Genomic DNA, 22,863 nt, shown 5'->3' with positions numbered 1-22,863 from the left:
AAGCGTGTAGCCAGGCAGGAGGTTGCAGCCATTTATCACACGTGAATACATTTTTCATGAGGCAGAGCATTTATCGTGCGGCTCACGTCTTCACCTGAATAACAGCGTTGCAGAATTCCAGTGAGTTGAGAAACTGGATGAGTGATGGCATCTGAAGCCAGTCCTCTTTGTGCAGGCAGTGCCACTCTTCATTGGGGACCTCCAACTTGGTGGGCAGAGATGAATACAGGCCGCTCAACCCTGTGGCCAGCACCTGCCAAACGAGGTTTTTATATTTAATCTATGCACCGTTCATATAAAGTTTCCTCCAGAACCAAAATATAATTCAAATTTGTGGTTCTAAGTATAATTTACTTTTAACTTTGAGTAATTCATTTTCTTTAATTGAATCATTGAGACAAATTGTTTAAAATAATGACATTCCCATTACTCTCATGCATGAGGTAAGTACAGCTACATTATAACGGCCCATTTACCTGAACATAGGAAAAAGCACACTGTGCTGCACATACATGCATCATGTAATATAAGAAGTCTATTAAAAATCATCTGCCATAAATTGATTACAGAGAGAATGTTATAAACTTCATTAAACATTAATGAGGTAGTGTACCATATAGCAGATGCAGACACACACACACACACAGACACACACAGACACACACACACACACCTCCTCTGCTGTCAGTTTTACCTTAAGCTTCAACAGATTTATTACTGTGTTTTACTACAAAGCTAAAACACTGGTGTAAATCACTTCTTGGCCTCTGCTTTGTAACTTGTAAAGCAAATACAAGCGATGCAGCAGTCTACATATCAGCCTGCTGCTTTCTCCTTGCACAGCATACAGATGGATTTATGCCTCCTATGGATCAGCTCAGCTCGGAGACCTTTAGCAGTATTTGAGATGCGTCGTGACTAATGCTTTAATTTCAAAATAAGATTCCATCTTATTTTGAAATCCTTGTGTTCTGGGCCAGATTATCCAGGCATTCTGGGCATATGTCCACAGGCCTCAGACACAGTTGAGGGCCCACCCAAGCACCAAATAAAAAAAAAAGAAAAAATAATACCAGATTTTGATTCTCTTAAACTTTTTTTGATCATAAAAACATATATCATGGGCACAGTGTAAGGTACCCTGCTCTCCACAGGCACACATTCCCATATGATCTGTCTAATTACTTAAGAAGCAAAAAACTTATAATCATCAAATCAAGTTGGCGCGTGCCCATCGCATATTTGTGCCCAGGGGTCTTTAACTTGATGATCTGGGCATGCCTGCATTGTAAGTACCAAGAACTGCTTTACAAATGCAACACAGGCTATACCAGCGCAACCAAATTAAAGTGTAAGATGAGTGGCATTATTAGTATTGTAGTATCATACACGTTCCTCTGCAGCATTATTCCGCTGTGCCCTTCTTGTAGACACCAGTGGAACCAATTAAATTCTGTCTGCATTCAAACCTCATTTTGAAAGCACTGTCTGCAGCCGTGAATAAATAACGTTATTTACATGGGATTAGCTTGCAGCTGTGCTGAAATCTTATAAATGCCACACATTTGGTGCCAGATTTTTATTTACCCTTGTTTTGGGTTTTTTTTTTTTTTGCTTTTTTAAGTGAGCCCATGAATTAATCACCATCTGCTCTCTGACTAATTATGACACCCAGACACAGAAATGTCAGGGAACAATGATGCCAATGTTAGTGCTTGAGTGGGATTATTTAGTATTTAGGACAAAACGATTCCTTTTGAATTTTACGGAAAGTGAGCCGCTGAGCTTCCATTTGGGACTGACCGGACAGAAGAAGGTGTTCTCTGCGATGTGTTTGGCCACTCGCTCATTCTCAGCAGACAAAGACATGATGAGCAGTAAGGCATCTCTGGCTTGCTGGCCCACCGTGCCCTCTCTGTGAATAAAAGGGATAAGCAGGGAGAAGATGAGGAAGTTGGTGGCTCCCTGATCCTCGCTCGTGTGGAAAAACAGCTCCAGAATTGAAGGGTCCTTCGCCAGGACGTAGCACAGCTGGTTGAGCAGCAACACCAGCTCGGCTTCGACCGCAGGCGCAGTGGTGCTCGAACAGGAGGACAGCAGCATCATGAGAGGCCGCAGGATGGGCTTGTGGTGCAGCAGAGGCTGGTGCGCCTGGCCCACCAGCATCTCGTACATTTTCAGCTGCTCCAGCTTCATGTCGTCGGTGAACTCTCGACGGAGGCTCCACACAAACAGACGCTCCATCACGTTCTCCATCACCACAAACTCCAGGATGGGGCCCATGGCTCCGGCCTGACCGCTCTCCTCCTCCATCAACAGGAACAGCATGTGCTCCACATAATTCTGCACCGCGCTTGCCTCGTCTCCAGGGATGGGGCCGAAACGAGAGCTGCCGCTAGAGCCGGCGGTGAGGTTGATAACACTGAGGGAGGACAGGGCGGAGCTGCTGCGCAGGGGATCATGCTTTTCAAGGATCTTCACTACCTACAGTACAAGAGAAGAGGAAAAGCACACTAGTTTTTAATTGTCCATGCAGAAATAGAATACAGATGATATGAGATCTTAGACTTTTACGTCACCCAAGAAAGTGTCTGTCATACGGATAAACTCCTGTTATATTTGATCTAACCTCTGTGGTATAAGAGGTTAGATCTGAAATGTTGGCATTTTATGATGCTTTTATTACAATACGATGCCAGCCTGTTAAGGCATCATTGCGATGTTGCAGGGCGTTATATTGCTAAAAATAAATGGTGTATTGTACACCTTAGTCTATGCCCTTTCAGATGATCTATTACTCCATTTGGTTTCTAAAAAAATATTTCCAACGTCAACTTTCACCTTGAGTCCTAAAAATGAAGGTCAAACGTTTAGCCAGCCTAGGTACTCATGTCACCAAGTTTAAAGAAAAAAAATGTTTGTCACATAAAGTTTAACTGATTATCCACATTTGGTGCAACATTGACCTGATTTTCACCAAAGTATCTACTGTTACACAAAATTTTTAAAATTATATCTTGAAAACCACACATGCTGGATTGCTAACAGACAAACAGACCCTACTTTGTGGGGGAAACTGTGTAATTTTTTTAAATGAAATACTAAATTGCCTCAGTTTAAACTTCTCAGATGTTTTCTATGTTCTTATGGGAATAAAATATGGGTTTGTGAGATTTGCAAATCATTGCATTCTGTTCTTATTTACACTTTACACAGTGTCCCAACTTTTTTGGAAGTGGGACTGTATGCAATACAAATAGGTACAATCACTTCCTTATTCCTGACAGGTTCAGTTTCAACAGAAGTGGAGTGGAGACAAGCAGCACTGTATGAATAAACTCACTTTGGTTGCACAGAATAATACAGTCCTTTGTGTATCCAGTCCCTCCCGTGTGTGTGTGTGTCTGCTGTGTAGAAACCAGTGTCACAATAATGGAGCCAGTGTCCCCAAGCTGACGCTGCTGCCATGACAATAACAGTCTGTGTATGAGATAACTGGGCATGGCTAATGGCAGCAAGAGAACAGAGTCTGTAATCCCAGCCTGAGCTCAGTGGAACAAGCCACAGGGATCAGTCCAGCTCAGGCTCTCCTTCCAATTCTGAAGTAACAGGAAGGAGGCCGGGGATAAGATTTTCACAAACTGAACATCTGGAAGAATGGAACCACGATCATGGACCACCTTATACTGGTGACGTTATGGTCGGTTCCAAAAGGGGTCAGTATTCACAGTGTTTTTTGTTGTTGTTTTTCAGGATTTGCCCAACGATGCTCATTGGTGGCATTATTTTACATATTAAGCTGGAACATGAGCGATACAGAGGCCTTTTAAAATGTGACCAAGAAGTAGGCTCAGGCTGGATCAATGTCAAATATTTCCCAAGAGCAGTCAGTCATTGTTATGCTATGGATGCTGGCATAATAGTGCCATAGATATGGGAGGATCCTCAAATGACAGTAGTATCATATTGCCAGCCCCCAGTGCCTCACTGTGTCTGTGACAGTAACTTCAGTTGACCATCACACAGAGCAATGGACACATTGAATCATTCAGAATAACATTCATGGTTTAAAGACAGATCTTCACTGTACTCAATTATGAAAAATCAAGACTGCAAACGCCAGTGAGGAAGGAAAAGTCAAGTGTCATAGCACATTCAGACAAAACTGCCAGATTTTCTTGACGACTAAAATGAATCAGAGACCTTTACAGAATCACCATAAACACGCTGCCCACACTACACAGACTACAGTTAAAGACTGTTGCCAGCAACTGACAGATCACTTAGCGTGACGCAACACACAGCTCCGTGACGCCTGGAGAGAAGCTGATAAGAGCCAGCAAATGAACCTAAAGCTAATCTTCAACTCTGAAACAGCCAGAGCTTCTCACACAAAGACAAGGTCATTACTTACAGCGTGCTCACTGTTTTCTGAGCTGAAACAAGTCAAGAGCATTCTTATCAGGCTAGAGATTAACTAAGAATGAAAACAAAACTCTGTGTGAGGTGGATTTGTGCTGCCTGAAGCAAATCGAACTTTAATCCGAGCCCAGAGTTTTTGATTACGGCTACTGTCAAGATGGGGATGAAAAACATGAAGCTGAGCAGACAGCTAGCAAAGACGGCCACATGACTCATGAGGTGTCTGTTGACATTGCTTAGTATTAGCTGCAACAGAGTGATCATGTTTATTTCACAGTTACAGTTGTTATTAAAAATATCCCATTTGTGTGACAAGTTGAAAAGTGTAAAATCTACAATTGTGCAAAATTTTAAATGCTTTGAATGTCTTGTACATCATTAAACGGTTTATCATCACTAAATCCCCAGATGTTTCACATTGGCACATTAGTTATACAACCACTCATATACATACATATACACATATACATACATATACATATATACATACATATATATACATATATATATACATACACATATATACATATACACATATATACATATACACATATACACATATACATACATACACACACACACACACACACACACACACACACACACATATACACACACACATATGCCTGAATAATAGCAGCAAAATGTTTCCTCTTAGCATCTTTTACAGTTTTCTGGTAAGAATTCCAGTAATCTTGTAATATTTGGTATGACACCTGAAGTTGATCCTTCTTCCATTTACGTTCAGCTCTCCTACACTTTCTTCTGGCAGCACGGGTGTCTTCATTCAGCCACGGTTCAGATTTGGCTTTTACTTGCCTAAGCTTAAAGGGGGCCACTGAATCTAAAACAGTTTGGCAGACAGAGTAAAACCACGTACTCAGCTCTTCTGTATCATTGCATATGAAATCAGGAAGGCCACCGTTCTGATTAAAAACAATAGAGAACTGTCCAGCAGAGGAAGGGTTAAAAATGCGACAGCACCTAGCAGCAACAGGAGGAAGATTAACTTTGGTACAAGGAAGGAAAACCTCAAACAAGACAGGCCTATGGTCTGACCATACAGTATCACAAACCTCTAAGTTAGAGACAGGTAAATTGTGAGTTAAAACAAGATCCAACGTGTGCCCATATTTTTGTGTAGGCACAGACACAGGTTGCACAAGATCAAAAGAGTCAATGAGATTTAAAAAGTCCTTTGCCATTGGCTTGTCAGGGCAGCACACGTGAATACTGAAGTCCCCAATAATAAGGACATGATCATATTTTGGCATAATTTCAGCCAACAGATCAGAAAAGTCATTTAAGAAGTCCTTATTGTATTTTGGGGGTCTGTAAACCACAGCACAGAGCACTGTGTGAGAGCGACCTAGCTCAAACATACTCAGTTCAAAGCTACTAGGTGAGGTTGATAATGGCAGTGGTTTACATTTATACTGCTTCTTAAAAACAACCGCTAGTCCTCCTCCTCTGCCTGATATTCGAGGAGAGTTTAAAAAGCAGCAGTCATCAGGTAAGAGATCTGTGAAAACGCTGGACTCACCGGCCCTCAACCATGTCTCAGTTATACAGAGGAAATCCAGTACTCGGGTCATAAATAAATCCCTTAAAATAAAAGTTTTATTACTCAGCGATCTAGTGTTCACCAATCCAAACCTGGTGGAGGTCAGCGTGTTCGTGGCTGACAGCGAGACCCGACGCAGCGGCCGCAAGTTCTGTAGGTTCGCACCGCGCCGACGAAGATGAGGGAAAATCTTTCGCGGCTGGGACATCTGATCCGAGCCAACAACGGGCACCAGCCAGGCATCGATGGGCTCCAGAGAGCACGGAGAAAAGGCATGACAAGGTACAGATCCACGTTCGTTCCAAGGAGCCGGGGAAGAGCGCACCAAGTATGCCTTAAGTTTCACAAGTAGACCGCTACGTTTGCCCCGGCGTCTGAAACGCTTTCGCCGTGAGGCTGGGGCCAGGCTCCGACAAAGGTTAGCTGGTATCCCAGACAGGAATGGAGGTAACGCCTTATGTCCATTATAAGTTGCATTGGTAAGATCACTGGGAGCTAGTCGGAGGTCCAACAGTTTTTGGCGATTGTACATTAAAAGAGAGTTGACTCTAGCAATAAAAAACAACATAAGCAAACACAACAGAGGAAGAGCCAGACGGCGAGCCACACACACTGGCGCCATCTTGAAACCCAAAAATCTGGTTAATGTAGTACCAAATATAGTACCAAATCACAACAACAGTTGCCTCGGGCACTTTATATTCTAAGATCAAGCCCATACAATAATACAAAGAAAACAGAAAACCCCAACAATTACACAAACCCTTTGAACAAGCGCTTTGGTGACAGTGGGAAGGAAAAACTCCCTTTTAACAGGAAGAAACCAGAACCATGCTCAGGGAGGGTCAGCCATCTGCCACGTATTTAGATTAGAGTTTAACACAATGTCTTTAAACTTGCATAGTTTTAACACTAATGAAACCAAAAGTGGGATTCTGCTTGATTTTGATAAATTCGGGTCAGTCATCACATTGACAACCATAAATGTAGATGGCAGTTACTATTATGCTCCTCTATGTCCTCATTATTCAGTGTCCCCCTGCCCCATGTTAATGTGTGCAGAGTTTGTTCATCTCTGTGTGGGAGGAGTGGGATTAACAGGCTGCCGTGTCCTGCAGGGGAGTGAACAGGGACACAAGCTGCTGGAAAGAACCAGGAGTCTGAGACCGTCAGCCTTTTACCGCCAAGATTCCACTGGCCCTGCCCACACTGCAGTTTACTGTTATAGGGGGACTACATGAGTCATTTTTTGCCATCAGGTTTTGAGGAAGGAACTAAATAGAATGTGCATCTTTATTTACAAGATTTTAATGTATTCACTTCACAAGGGTTTCGTTATATTCTACTGTACAAAAGTCTTATGCCGCATTATATTTTCCAAGGAAAATGGAAAATGGGTGCTTTTTAACCACATTTTTGTTTGTGAACATGTTTGTTTAACCTTTTTAGAGGATATCAGGTGCATACTTCTGAAGTTAAGAGATCCAGATTCTTTGCTTCTAGTGTGAAAAACTAAGCTGGCTGGAGACTTCACAGTTCTGAGACTGTTAGCTTGGCGCTGGTGTTTTACCTGAGCCCAGTGGTTCTTGAACACAATCATGCAGGTCTCCGGGTCCACCCCTTTCAAGACCAGAGACTGTCCATCACGGTTTCCACTGGCAACCACAGAGGCCATCATGGTGACCGGATCGCACGTGGGTTAAACCATGTCATAGGCAGGACAGGGAGGGCTTTCCTGGCTGCTCACTGGGCGTTACCAAAACCAGAGAAAGAGAGATGATCACAGGAGACCTGAGGAGTCAAATAAAAGAGGAAACACAAAATGACATCATACACAAAGCCAAAAAAAGTTTGCTTCATAGGATAGCAGCACAATGATACGGCTGGTGGTTGCTGCAGACGGCAACCCCTCTTTGCTTCTGCATGGCCAGCTAAGAGCTATGACAAGCATGCAGGAGAGAGAACAATAACAAGCCAAGTCAGAGGAGTCAGTCGAGGAGAGAAAGAGAAGCTGCGTCAAGTTCGACTTTACCGTCTCCTGCAGCAACTCTGCGCTTCACACCGAGCTGTCAAATCGCTTTTGGAATATATCATACGCCCCCATTGGATTCCTGCAGGCCCCTGGACATCACTCTCATTACAGAAATATTTTGTGACATCAGAAGGCGAGCAGCAATTGGGTGTGTCTGCTATGGCTGAGTGTGGGGATCAAGGAGGGTAAAAAAATTTAAATAAAATACAGGACAATGTTAGTTCTGTAGATCACACGTGATTAATTGCATGTCCCACTTTTACTTCTGGATCAGAAATATTACAAAATGTATGAAAGCACTGCTCACACCGCTTGTTTGGATAAAGAACATATATTATTTTAGCCTGAGGGCAGCTTCGCACAGCAGTTCCAACACTCACACTGGCACCATAAAAAATCTGGAAGACGCTCAATCTTTTTCCCCCCTAAGAAAGGAACTAGTTTGTTGTTTCCCTTGGAAAGCATGTTCATGGAAAGATTCATACAGCCAAAACTGAACAGAATGAGAGTAGCGCTTTTCGAAACAGAAACACGTGAGCTGCCATATAACCAAAACAATACGAGTTCCCTGCTACACAGTTCCCTGTGACACGCTTCCAGGTACTGTGCAGGCCTTTGCTTCACAAGAAAGAACATCAGGATGTAATACGGATCCCTTTCCTGTGTGTGCCGACAGATACCAACAATCAAACAAAAGGTCCACAGCCCAAGCCGTGGAGAGTACTTTCAACTAGAAATCAGTTTTACCGGATGAACCTGGATAAACTAATTATACTTAATATATATCAACAGCAATAGCATTACTTAACTATTAACATAAATGCGACAGGCTTTTTACCTGTGTATGAGAAGCCCAGCAGCTCATGGGAGCTCAGATTTGGTTTTTAAAACTGTAGATCTGCCTTAATGTTTTGTTAAACATTAAAAACTAGAACAGTTTTAATGTTTTATATTAAAGATAAAGTCCCAAAGCCAGTGAGCCACTATTAAGGCTTGATGTTTTACCTGTTGAGCTGATATGTGTCCACTTGAGTTGACAAGTTGTGTTGGGAGATCTTTAGGATTCATTACTGGGAAAACATACAGGTTGTTAAGATACTTCAATACGAACCAGCAGACTGACAGAGCCACCCCTACAACCCAACCACTAGCCTGGCTACAAGCAAACTTTCCAGCACTACACAATAACATGACAAAGTGCGTTTGTCTGTGAATACTAACACAATGATGGGACCAAGTCAGGCGGTCCCAATACGGAGGGCGATATGGAAACCGTCACCACAGGGGACCAACTGTAAAACACACAGCAGCTGCACAACATGGGGCCCCAATTTACAGCTTCTAGTCCCCAGCCCCTAAACACATCTCCTGACGAATCACAGCTCACCACCCCCGCCCACCCGTCACTTTTCCCCAATACCACACAGAAACATCTCCGCCACCCATACACGTTAGGCTCACTTTGCCAGGCAAAACTTTTCAGCCATCTGCTTTCAGTTACGAGTGACTGCAGGCCGGTTAGATTCTCAAGAAGGAATGTGAAAGCAGCGTGGAGCGAGCGTGCTGGCAGGATTTCTTACCTCACGTGAATCATCTTCAACTGGCACAGGTCGCTAAGCAGACAAGGACCTCATTCTGCTCCTGTTGCACAAAAAAACAAAAAAAAAAAACAAAAAGAGAGACAGAGAGAAATATGAAAATATGTCAAGAGAGGAGCAGGAAGCGCCTGTGTGAGAGGCGAGGCATGGTGGGAAGTGACTGGACATGAGTAAGCTGCTCCGAGCACCAGTTGGATGGAGATGAAGAGGAGGTGGTTACAGGGAGGGAGCGAGGGAAGAGAAGGGAAGGAAAAGCAGAAGTGGGAGGGAGTGAAAAGGAAAAAAAACAAGCTGAGTGAAAGTCTACAGAAAAATGAGGACATACAAGTACAAATTCCAGCAGTGCAAGCAAGAAGACTAAGATTACGTATACTGTATGGCAGCACTTAATATTCCTATAAGATTCATAATTCACAGAAGAATAACACAATTGTCCTTTCCAGTTTGTGATGTGACACTGCACAGCAGCCGTCCTGAGCTGCGAGAGGCTAGCTGCCCTCTCTGGCACCAGCACGACCCATCATGTAAAACATGTCACTTGAGACTTTCCTAAAGCGTGACATCGTGTATACAGCAACAGTCGGACAGAGACAGGTGTGTGTGTGTGTGTGTGTGTGTGTGTACATGCACGAGTTCTTAGAAAAGCACCAATCCAAGCGTTTGTTGACTCATCTTTGGCTCAGTCCCATTCCCAGCAGTACATTATACAAACTGTCCATCGGTCCGCACTCTGTTTAAAGCCACATAACATGTCTACATAAGAATAGCACGGGGAGCAGTTTTGTTCAGAGCTCTTCAACCTGTGGACAGGAGGTGCTTACAAATTGAATTGCCAGCCTTGTGATTAATTATTAAACTACATGCAGCTCACAGCTGCTCCAAATTTGCCTTCGTTTTCCTATTTATGGCCTGACAGCAGATATTAGGATGCGGGTTGGCAGCTTGGTCAAACAGGCGCGAGGTGCTGACTGTAGAAGTTCAATCAAGAATGGTTGCTATGATTTAATCATTTGTAACTGGTGTGATAACAGCGCTGCGTAATCACACCTCCTGAAAAGATCAAGAGGGATTAATTCCATTTTAAGTGAAGGTGAAGGTGCGGGCTTAAATCTTTGTTACACAAAATGATTCATTTAAAACAAGTGAATCAGCTGAGTGGGCTGGGCAACACATGGTGGATTCTGACTTATAACACATGTCAGTGTAGTCGATTCTTCTGCTTTCAGCTGCTCCTTTTAGGGGCCAACACAGCGGATCATATGCCTCCATCTCTTTAACACACACCACCTGCATGTCCTTCTTCACTCCATCCATGAATCTTCTGCGTGGTCTTCCTCCTTTTCTTCTACCTGGCAACTCCATAGTCAACACACTTTGTCCAGTATATCCATTAAACAGTAATATATATTTAGAAATATATTTGAGGTAGTGTAAAAGTAGTCTGGCCACAATTTGAGATAAATAGACAAGAATAGATAACCATGGGACACAGTATAGTGAAGCAACATCAGGCTATCCAACAGACTGCATAAAAAGTGGCCCTGAAAAGTGAAGCCAATGGGCAAACCGGCATTGTTTTCAAATGACCAGCAGGGGGCAGCTTGTCAGGTTGACCCAAGGCTCCCTCATCAGCGATCTCAATAAATATGTTCCAGCAGAGGTTTTGTCCTCGGTTCTGCTATCAAGTTTCCTTTAGTACAGCATGAAGTTCATTTTCTAAGGCATCCACTTGCCTCCTCCCTTAAACGACTACCATCTGCACTGCACTGTTGTCACCCTTGTACACAAAAACAAAAAAAATAGCAGGTCCAAAGTATCTTTTATTCTTCAAACCATCAAATTTCTGAACATGAGCAACACAATTACTGTTCAAATTATTTTTTACCAACGTTACTATGCAAGGAGAGTGAAAGTGTGTATATTGCGTGCTAATGTCTTATCTTGAACTGATTGTTTTACTGCATGCGGCGTATACTCACGTCATGGGACATATAAATGTAACTATCTATCTAGAGAAGATAAATCAGGGATATGCACTGCCACTCAATCTCTCAGTCAGATCCACACCTTTCTCATCCCATCCAGTTTCACAAGTGGATATCAGCTAAACAGCTGAAAGTAAACCAGTAAGTAATTTCCTTCACTTTTTTAAATTCTCTATAAGATCAGTAACCCTCTCGAGCTCTTTTTATATGAAAAAATTATTCATGTAACAGCTGACTCTTTAGATATATCACCTAACTTAACTGTTGCAGTTTAAGTCTAAGAGCAGTTACAGATTAATGTTAACGAACTGATCCTACAAGAGGAAAAAAAATACAAAAATACCTGTATGAGTATGGGATTATTTTAGAGATTAAAGTATTGTATTATACGTTGTTTGTTAGGATTTCTGGATTAGTTTGTTTACATTTTTTCTGCACCCTGTCTATTGTCTCGCCTTCCTGCAATGCCGTCTGGTCCACATCACACTGCCAGGTTCACTTGTGGGTCAGCATCACTGCCTCTCAACTGAATTTTCAGCTGTATTTTCCCCGGGTTCCCACGTCGAAACAGCCATCAGTTTTTGATACACAGGATAATATCAAAAGCTCCCGTTTCAGAATCATTTGTTCTTTTGTCAGGGGGTACAATTTTCAAGATTAGCTCAAGCAGTGATTAGCTGCTCCTAGACAACAATACACCTGCAACAACTACCTCTCAAATCTCCATTCAGTACAGCAGGTTTCTTGACCTATTAATAGCCAAATAGGTCAGGATTTGGGCCCAGCAACAGAAAGGAGACTGTGCCCCAGCGCTTTCTACTCAACTAATACCCCAACAACCCAACGAGCGTCCGACACAGCATGAGAACAAAGCCACTTATTTCTAAGAATTAAAATGTGCTTTTTGAAGAAATCCAGTTCTAGGCCTGTTATGGAAAATCATGACCTACATTTACAGGTCTCATTTACAGTACCTGCTGTCGCACAAAGAGAGACAGACCACTCTTACCCATAAGTCACTGCTCTACTTGCTCAAAATAACCTGAAATACAGTAGAGTCATGAAAAGGTTTAAAATACAGGCTGCTGAAAACATCTTGTGAGCTGCTTCTGAAAGAGTTTCTCCAGCAACTATCCAATTACAGTAATTTGATAATTACACATATTTGTTGCTTCCACATCAGAGTCACAAACATAATAAGACAGAAAGACTGGGATGCTACCTTCTTTTTCCTACAGCCCTGTGCAAAAGTTTTGAGCCACCCCTCATTTTTCTTTTATATTTTGCTTCAAAAGGAGCCAGGCATCTTGGTCACTTTTTAAAGTGCTCTTGAGCAATGGGTCTCTGGGCTTTCTGAAGGTCTTTCGAAGATTGTATTTCAGTCTAGTCCCTGTACCTGACCACACCACAGAGGAATGATTTTTGTTATTTTTTGCTTAGGTATTTTTTTATGCCAGTTAACACTGATCTATGAACTATTTAGGCATAATTAGCGCTGTGTCTGAGCATAACAGACATCTCAGCAAAGAGCCAACTTTAAATTGTAGCTTTAGGTACTTTGCTACTGGCAGCCTGCTGCAGGAAAGTATAATTTGTTCCCCTTTCTTTAGCTGAATCTTTAAAAATACCAAAGACTGGGCTGGAAAAGTAGAAGATGAACAACAAGAGAAAAAAAAAAAACCTACAGCAGATGGACAGCATGTCAAATTCATGTCCTTAAGAAAGAAACTGTAAAACATCCTGCAAAGACCTGACACAGAACCTGAGAGATGAACAGGGAGAAAAGGCAGGTATGCTCAATTACACAAGAACTGCACTGAGAATCAGTGATAGCAGGTGTTCATGAATCCAAATGGATTTTTCACATCAAATCTACACCATTATATACAGAGGTGGTCACGAGAGAGGTACAGCAAAGAGTGTCTACAGCCATCTATAAAACACAGTGGAGGCTGTGTCATGGTTGGGACTGCATTTCAGCAATTCCAATCCCATTGGCTCTGCTTTGGGAGTGCCTACCATCGCTAAGCAGCACATCAAAGACATTACATTCGTGCAATTTAATTGCGTGGTGAAATCTTTGTGCTTTTTGGAGTTATTTACCCACTAAATACATTTAAAGTAATGCAGTACGTTGCTTAATTACTCCCAGGAAAAAGTAATTCATATGATCTTTCCCTTAGTATTTAGGTATGAACACAAAGCCAACAGCACAAAGCAAAGATGAAAAAACACACAAAGAGACTTCAAAGCGATCACCACAGTGAGTCTATTTTAGAAACATGAACAGGCAGATATGGAGGCTGCAGCCTGACTGCTCATCACTGACTTTGTCACCAGATGAAGTTCAGGGTTTGGCTGCTGGGTTGAGATCAGCATTCACTCAGTTTTATCATCACTCTAAGTTCTTGGCTAGCTTAAAGTTGTGCCGAAGTTGTGTTAGCAGCATAATAAGATTGTTTCTGTTCTAGATGCAGTTTGCACGTTGCCAAAGTGCTCTCATTCTTTTGTGTCCACATCCACGTTGCAGACTGTGCCACCATTTACCTCTTCCAGCACACAAACTGAAATCAGCTGATTGTAGCGCAAGTGCGACTGGAATCAATAAGCAGGACAGATATAAACAAGCAGACTAACAATTCCAAGGAATTGAACTACTGGGAAGCGGTTCTCTAGAAAAAAACAGTTCTCCGTACTGGGGATCAGATTTTGATCCACCATGTGCTACCATCCAATTGGCAAAGGGTTCATTTTTCAGTAGGCAAAGATTCCAAACACACTATCAGTGGAGTAAAAGCATATCTGGATTAATCAAAAAAACTGTCTGGGGTCTTTCTGTGTGCCGTTTGTATGTTCTCCCCATGTCTGCGTGGGTTCTCTCTGGGTACTCCACCTTCGTCCCACAGTTTGGTAAATTAGTGATTCTAAATTGAACGTAGATGTGAATGGTTGTCCATGTCTGTGTTAACTCTGCGACCGACTGGCACCCTGTCCAGGTTGTACCTTAGCTCTATGACACTGGGATGGGCTTCAGCTGCCCGGGACCCTGAAATGCAGAATAAAACGTTGGATGAGGGTGGTGGTGGCTCCAGACTTTTGCTCAGTTTCATATCCTAGTGGTCGTCTGTATTTCTTGCTGCAGATCCTAGATGTTCAACACACTGAAAACTAACACCCACACTGAATTAAAAATGCTCAATTAAAAACTGAAAATGAAAAAATGAGATCCAAAGCTGTGACAAAGCCAACATAAATGGCCCTGTTTTTTCCCCCTACTAATTTCACAGATACAGTGCACCATTACTCAAAGCTCTGCGGGGTTACTTTACACCTGCTGTGCATCATTTCTAAAAATGGTCCTGGCAGCATTTAGGGCCTGCTGCAAATTCATGTCCTCTACATCAACATAAAAATCGGTGCATCATTACGAACATGTTATTAGAAAACATTCAAGATCCCATTTTAGCAACAGCATTGCATCACACCTCTGTCACAGTGCCAGCTGCAAATTGTTGCACAAGTTTAAGTAATTACTTATTATCACGACACAGCGGCACACTAGACATCCATAATTTCTAAAGCTTAAAGAGCAGCACTCCAAAGGTAAACACCAAAAAGAGATCAGTTTCTGATGAATCAAAGTGAAATAAAGACACGGACTGATGGGAACAGATAGGATCAAACATGATGTAAAAATGAAAGAAATGTTCACCTCTAGGCCTTTTGTCATTTCTTCTTTTCTGATCTGGTTTCGGCATTGTCAGCCGACTGCAATCCCAGAAGGTTTCATACACAAAGGTGTGTCCTGTGCAAATACCTGAAAGGCAGGACGCACCTTTAACTCAGCGTAACGATCATATTTCTCGCTAAACAGGAGCTTTGATCAGCTGAGCAACTTATTATGCTTCTTTTCTAAACCTGCCTTTTATTAAAAGGTGCAGCATTCAAAGGAGAGTGTCAATGTTTCCATCAACTTAAAGGTGCTGTTTAAAGAGAATAAACTTGCAGCAACCATAGCAACCCAGAGACCAACAGGCCCATTAAAGTGATAGCAGCTGCTGAAATATTTAGAGCTGTAGGTGAAACCGCTGAAGGGTAATGTAGTGTCTGGTCTGAGTGTTTATACTCCTCACTAATTCAATCAGCAGCACAGCAGGGAGGAAGAAAAGCCATTGTTTTTATGCAGATGCTGACCACTGTGCCAGTTCATCATGTTTACAGGTGTCATACTAAAGCTTAAATTATAAAAAATTTTTATGTTCATTTCAGTCGTTGTTAGACAAAAAAATAAAAAGTGAAAGCAGCAGCTGTAACTAGCTTAACTTTAACAGAGGTTAAGGCACAAGTAGCATCTCAAACCACCCAATAATACCTCATTTTGAAATCAGCACATACCAATAACAAAGGTATAAAATATCTAACGAGCAGCAAGAACATTTCTGTGAAAATATCTAACCAGCCAAAACGAAATTTCAACATGATTAGGTGATTAGTGCACAAATATTTCACCCCTAAAATTACATGTGTGTGAATTCTGTCAGATGTAAACACTACAGGCCAGATGTGATTCATTTAGCATTTGCTAATGCTAAATTAGCTTAGCTGCAACATTCCACTCTACAGTTTTTCTAAATGTTAATTTAATATAGTATAATATAGTACTTGTAGCAGTACTATATTGCAGTAAAAGAGTTCCCTATCCAAATAATACTTCTCTTCCTTTGACTAAAATGAACAGTGCTTAGAAACTATTGAGAAAAGTAGACAGATAGCATGCTAACACTTTTGTAAAAAGCTATCTTTCTTCAAACAAAAACATTTTTATATCATGTATATGTTGCTTCATTCACTGAAATGCTGTTTCTTAGGCCACTATGTGTTCAGTAATGACTGTAACTAGCTTATGTAAGCAGATAACTTCGCTCCATGCCTGTGGATTTTCACATTCACACAACGGCTAATGGCTTGATTTGCCATTATATGCAAAATGATTCATCAACTGCCCAAAGGCAGATTCTCAGTTTAGCTTGAAGGAAGCAAAAAGAGGAGAGGAAAAGAAGAAGAAAAAAATCAATTTTAAAAGGCAATACATAAAGCCTGAAAGAAAAAAAAATATGCCACTTAAAATAACCAAGTTCATTATACAAAGGGGATAAAACTAAGAGAGACTGACAAGAACACACAGAAACCAACTTTTAATCAACGTTATGCAATGTCTTGTGACTCTCTTAGTCTACTCTTAAGCGATAAAGCTTGAAAAAGCTTTTTACATCAGAGGTAGATAAGTTCCTGCTGCTGATATGAAGCATTAAATCATCCTTTACCTGAATGCAGTCATCCTTTACCTAACTTCAATACATCTTAAAATGTTTATCAAAACATGCAAACAAATGATTTTTTAATGATCACAATTAACAATTCAAAATTGGGGTGCTAATTCATTAGATTTACACAAATATTATAATTACTTTAAATGACATAATGGGACTCAGCTAGTCCACAGGGCAGCCAGTAGATATTTCATTCTGCTTTTTGCTTCTTCTTTTTTTATGAGAATTTTATTTCTGCTTCTTTTGAACAAATGCTGTGATTTGTTGTAGACGATGATGCAATGTACTGAGTCTTTCTACACTGCGATACTATTGTTACTGAGGGAAACAATAACAATAGAGCAATATGATACAATCATGTAGACTTGACAGTATCATATTCTATGATTTACACTCAAAAACTCTTACAGGTAAAAGTCTGACAATATTGTATCGGGCTCTGTAGAAAAAAATTAAATAAAATCTTAGTTTAATGTTAGCATGCTAACGGTAATTTTTAGCCAACACATAAATCGCAATTATAAATCTCAGTGTTAGCATTTGCTAGCTTACTTATGAGGTTCTGGAAGTGTTTCCTAACAGTATCCTTGTTTCACATTAGCAGTTTAATTGTGTAGCTTTAATTATTTAAGCTTTGTTTATGAGAATTTTTGCCTATTCTGTTAGTTCTCTTCACAGAACGGTAAATGGACTGGTTTTTATATAGCCTGTGTAATTAAAGGTCCCAAATTTATAAAAAATGGCACAGAAAACATGTCCTCTCTACCTTCCTTTTTTCTTTTCCCCCCCCCCCCCCTTCCTCTGACCTTCACAAGTTAAATTACCGCATTGCATGTGTGCCGGTGACATCATTCCTTCATTCATGTTGGCAGGGGAGACTTTAGCCTGTCCTCACGCTACAATAGGCGACTGTCAGCGATAACAGGGCATTTTGTGTGGGTATATCCTATCTCTGCTCTCCTCCTGCTTCCTCTGGAGCTCGTTTGCATCGCATCTCCCTTGCTGATAAAGCAGACATGTTTGCATGTGGGATGGAAGAAGGAAGAAGATACGAGGCTTCTTGTGAAGTTCAGAGATGTTTATCAGATAGACGAGAGAGAGCTACAGCACCAAACTGACATAATTAACCAAGAAGATGAAAAGTTCTTGTAAAAAAAAAAAAAAAAAATGGAGCTTATGCAAATAAATAAATAATTCACAGCTAGCAGCAGAACTTTTCTTTTTAATTTTCAGTCTTGTACACTTCACTTTTCTTTTCCTTACAAACACATTCAGTCAAAGAAAAAAAAAAACATTGGCCTTAAAGCACCCGAGCACTCATCCTATACAATATTTTTTTTTGTTTGCACATAATTTTCAAAGCAAAACAGATGCAAAACAAGACAGTATACCCTGGGAACTGTTTATCAGAGTAGTAAATACTAGCCTCTACACCTGCACAATAACTCTTCATGTTATCAGCGTACAAACTGCTGACTTGATAGAAAAAGAAAAAAAAACAACCTTCTTCCAGTTCATTGTAGGACAACATAAGTGGTTCAACCAGATTGAGTGACAGTGTATTCATTTCACAGCACAGTCACAACACTACAGAGTCTGTTGGAGTTCTCTCAGTAGAATTAGGCCTAGCCAACAAACGGGACCATACTGCATAAGTTACCAACAATGATCATAATTGAAGTAATAGAAGTCAGTTTTATGATGAGGATACATCAGACTAAGAGGGAGTTGGAAATGAAGTGGAAAATGAAAAAACTCAATTTAAAACCTAAGGAAGCATTTACAGCCACGTTATCCTAACCTAAACCTCCTGCCCAGCATCTTATTACATGCGCTTAAGCCGTTAATTTAGCACTCTATTGTACTCTATATGTTGCATTTCCATTCATGACAAACTAACACCCTCACCCAACTTCCAAACAAAAACAGGCTCAGATTAACTGCTGCCATTGCTGGTCTGTTTAGTATATTTGTCACCTCTCGGGGTCACGAGACACAAGAGGGGAAGGTGGAGCTAATCCCAACCACGGGACAACTGAGCTGGCTTGTTTATGGAGGGCAAAGTGGGAAAACACACAGAATCACCTACTGATGTGTTTCGATTTCTCACAGCTTTATGTCTTGTCAAGTATTTTCAGACCGAGTAACAACAGATAGGCACAAATAAGTAAGGTAAAGCAAATCAAAAACTTGTGACCTGAAGCTGTGCATGTAAATCACATCAGCATGACCAGCTTTCAGTGTCTGGCATGCTGCAGTAGATCCTGTGTGTGTAAAGGCCCTGGAAGCAGGTCTGAGCATTGATCTTAGCCAAACACATTGTTGGACTGCTTGAGCTCCCCCTCTGAACATCAGCAGTAATCGTACAGATGACTGATTAACTGTACGTTCCTCTCATGCCTCAGAAACTGCTCTCAACTCTTCATAAGGTTTAAACTTCACTTGCACTCTTGCTGCATGTTTAATCTACTCCAGCTTAAAATGATGTGAGAGATGAGAGAGAGAGAGAAAGTAGGAGGCAGGCCCACCACAGCTGTAAAACTGCCTCGAATTACAGAAGTTTTGCTAAACTTTAAAATTACCTGACGCCATAACAACCTCACATTCTTACATCCTCTGCAGTTGAGGCATTTTAAAAACAAGCCTGAGCAAATACGGCAGACCAGCCAGGTCAAACTCATTTTACATTACGTCACACGTGCAGCCCACTTTGACCTCTGTGGGCTGCATGTGTGCCGGACCAGTAAAACTCCCCTTTCTTCCAGCGTAAAGAAGTTTAACAACGCATCGAGTCCCTCATGTATTTTAATATAAGAACAAAGAAGTGTAGTTTCAACATTACATAGGAAAATACTGTTAAAAACACAAAGTCTATGCCCTCCTTCAAAATTTGCAAAACCATCCAGTGGGACCATCTTGTGATTGACAAATCACTACGGTATGAGCTCCTCTGTTTCCTACTCAGATCCACACCCGACTCATGATGTCTGGTTTCGAAAAGGCAAGATTGCAGCATCCAAAATGCTCAGCACAAGGCTTCATCGCCAGCTGACATCACAGTGGCTCCATCCATTTTTTGTTTTTGTTTTTAAATGAACAGTTCTCACTGAATATCTCTAAAGAGACGATTCTGCAGAGAAGCCCTGATATGCTTAAATGCCATCCATGCACAGAAGTCCAGCTGTGACCAGAGTGTGGTTTTAGGTCACTGCTTGTGTGCTGGGATGCCTTTAAACTGGATCCATTGAAGACCAGTTCAGCCACCACAGTAGCCACATCTGACAATGACATGCAGACATCTGAAGAGGACACTGGTCCTAAAATAAAGATCAAGCAGTTTGCCAGAAATCACATAACCCAAGCTGGCATTTCAGTCACGTGATAACAAGGTTTACTGTGCGAGGGATCTCAATTTGTCATATCTGAAGTGATAAAAAGTGAACCTATGATAACAGGACAAACGCCATTGCCTAAAACACCAAGTGCACAAACACATTTATATCTTTTCAGTGCCTTATGTTCACACGCACGCAACACTTAGGGAGAAAATTTACTTGTATACTGTAGCAGTCAAACAATTAGTCGATTAAGCAGTTCGCATACTGACAATAAATGATTTTGTCTTTTATCTACAATTTTTTTGACAGCTGTTTAATTGTTTTCAGTGACTATGAGCAAAATATATAAAGATACTGGCGCTCTCAGTGCCCAACGCAATGTTTATGCAAAGTTTCATCAAGATTAGTTCACTCATCTAGGAGGAGATAGAGGACAAACATAGACTATGAGGACTATTTGTAATCCTCATTCTATTCTCTAGTTGTAAAATATGTACTTATATATAATCTATACACCGATTTTTTTATAGGAGGAAAAACATTAAAATGTGGATCATAGCCTTCGCTTCGTCATTTTACTGAACCGCTTGCATGAATATGGACACATAAATGAGTACCTACCACTTCCACATTTTTAACATACGTTTTTTAAAAGGTATCAGCCAGCTATACATGTTATTGATTATCAAAATTAGGCTCATTTTAATTTGCACAAGCACAGGCTGGACTTAAAGCAACCTGCACAGCTTTCCATTTATACGTATTAGTGGGGTTTATGGGATTAAACATGCATAATCGGCTGTTTTGCAGCTCCATGCATTTTGTCCCGTCATAAATTCCTTTAAAAAAAATGTCTTCTTTGGTAGTAGCCTAAAGGCTGCCGACCTCTGATCCAAAACATTTCAACACACAGGTGAGAAAACCATGACTTTGGTTGAAAGTTGTAGTGAATCCCTTAAAGCTCATATCAAGAGATCTAGTCTCGCTGTCACGTTGTTTCAAATATTTATTAATGATTTGATATGCTGCACTAAAATATGGTGATCTCTACCTTGAGATAAAACGTCAACTAATAAACTGCAGAGGTTGTAGTAACTCATGACCGCCATCTGTTCATTGCCTAAATCGACGCTCAGAAGCTCAGTTTGCATCAGGTGATTGTGGAAAACCCCCCAAAACAAAACAGTGATTTAGCGGGTAGAATAGGACCCCTGCACAGGAATGACACACATGAAAAATTCATGATGTTTGCAGGTAACTCAACACCCGCACACTGCGTCCTGCCTGGGAGTGGATACCTGAGTTCAAAGCTCAGAAAAGAGCAGGCTGAAAGGCGATAGAGAGCATAACATAAAGTTTATAACAATGACAATAACAGCAGCAGCACGTGGATACAATATTTGTCTCGTCCTGAAGATTCTGCGTTATTATGTAACCAGATCCGCGAACATTTTTATGAAGCATTGGCTGTTTTTTTATTGGTGTACTGAACTAAGATTAGACATAGGGTGGGTCTACGGTCGGGCAGAAGTAGTCAAAGAGGAAACGAGGCAAAACAGAGTTTAGGTTTTCACTTCTCTAACATCACAGGGATGCAAACTTGTCGCTGTGATCCTGGGTATCTCCCCCACGGTAAACCCAACAGAAAACACCCCGCAGTTTGGAGATACCCAACTCTTCCACCCGCCTACCCACCCGCACATGTGAGTCACAGAGTCTGGAGCTGTCAAAACAAGCAAGCAAAACTTAACATACAAGTCAAACTACCACTGCCAAGTGTTGCCTGCCGGGCTGGCCTTTCCCGTCTTTTTCTTACCGTCGGACTCGTAAAGATCCCCACCTTGGTTAAGAGCGCACAGTGACGATAAGCAGCAGGTTTCCAACCACAGACACGCACTCGCTCTCTGAGCCCCCGCAATAAATGTCCGCGTTTTCCACAGCTCCACAACGTCCCACTTTAGAAATAGTACACGGAGACAGCCTAAACGTAACCCAGATCCTTAACCTGGTCCGCGGCGCACACAGTGGAGGTGAGCCCACACTGATCCTCTTCTGATCGCTCCTCCCACAATACCAAGTGGTCATGTCCACTGAAGAGGTGTTTCTCATTGTTTTGTAATACCTTTTGGGAAATAACCACGTGACGATATGATTAGCGGCGTTTAGCACCCTGTAAATTCTGTAAAGCAGGGAGCCATAATAGTCTGTAAATTAATGGTGTCCGATGTAAGTACTTTTTTAACTATTACTTTTTTCTGAACTGTCCCACCCGGACCCAAACAAAACCTCTCATCATTTTCGTCCTGCATAAGAAGATCTGCCTAATCGAGCTGATCTGCGAAAAGTTCGCCTTATTTATTTTTGAGAATTTAGATCTGAAGTCGAGATTAGAGTGTGGGTTTGAGATCAAGCAGGCTAAGAATAGGTGCTGTACAACGGCTTGCCCTATACTCTTCCCCGACTTTCCAAGTTGTGTATAAATCTGGGCCTCAGCATGTCTAACTCCACCCATATCTCCAGCGGGATCATAATCATTGTGATTTCCAGCATGAAATTATACTGTAGAGTTATAGAAGAGACACAACCTCCATTTA

At 41.4% G+C, this 22,863-nt stretch overlaps 1 protein-coding gene across 4 annotated transcripts in view; it reads right to left on the bottom strand.

The window, feature by feature from the left end:
* Nucleotides 1-22,352, bottom strand: part of fhip1aa (FHF complex subunit HOOK interacting protein 1Aa) — a 29,397-nt gene extending 7,045 nt beyond the window's left edge. Inside the window, exons 1-6 of one of the 4 annotated variants that reach the window (XM_084931670.1) lie at nucleotides 22,086-22,352; nucleotides 9,599-9,659; nucleotides 9,024-9,088; nucleotides 7,557-7,777; nucleotides 1,804-2,484; nucleotides 95-253 (exon numbers count right to left, since the gene is read on the bottom strand). In XM_084931670.1, coding sequence (XP_084787796.1) covers nucleotides 95-253; nucleotides 1,804-2,484; nucleotides 7,557-7,664 — 948 coding nt within the window. In that variant the 5' untranslated portion in view covers nucleotides 7,665-7,777; nucleotides 9,024-9,088; nucleotides 9,599-9,659; nucleotides 22,086-22,352. The remainder of the gene's footprint in view (nucleotides 1-94; nucleotides 254-1,803; nucleotides 2,485-7,556; nucleotides 7,778-9,023; nucleotides 9,089-9,598; nucleotides 9,660-22,085) is intronic. The other 3 variants (XM_084931671.1, XM_084931668.1, XM_084931669.1) reach the window with 3 other exon arrangements.
* Between the last annotated feature and the right edge of the window lie 511 nt (nucleotides 22,353-22,863).

This window comes from Perissodus microlepis, chromosome 6 (assembly GCF_051167445.1).
Source record: "Perissodus microlepis isolate ML-2025 ecotype Zambia chromosome 6, ASM5116744v1, whole genome shotgun sequence".
Taxonomy (NCBI): domain Eukaryota; kingdom Metazoa; phylum Chordata; class Actinopteri; order Cichliformes; family Cichlidae; genus Perissodus; species Perissodus microlepis.
Note: the sequence above shows the minus strand (reverse complement) of the source record. Positions and strands in the feature narration are given on the sequence as shown.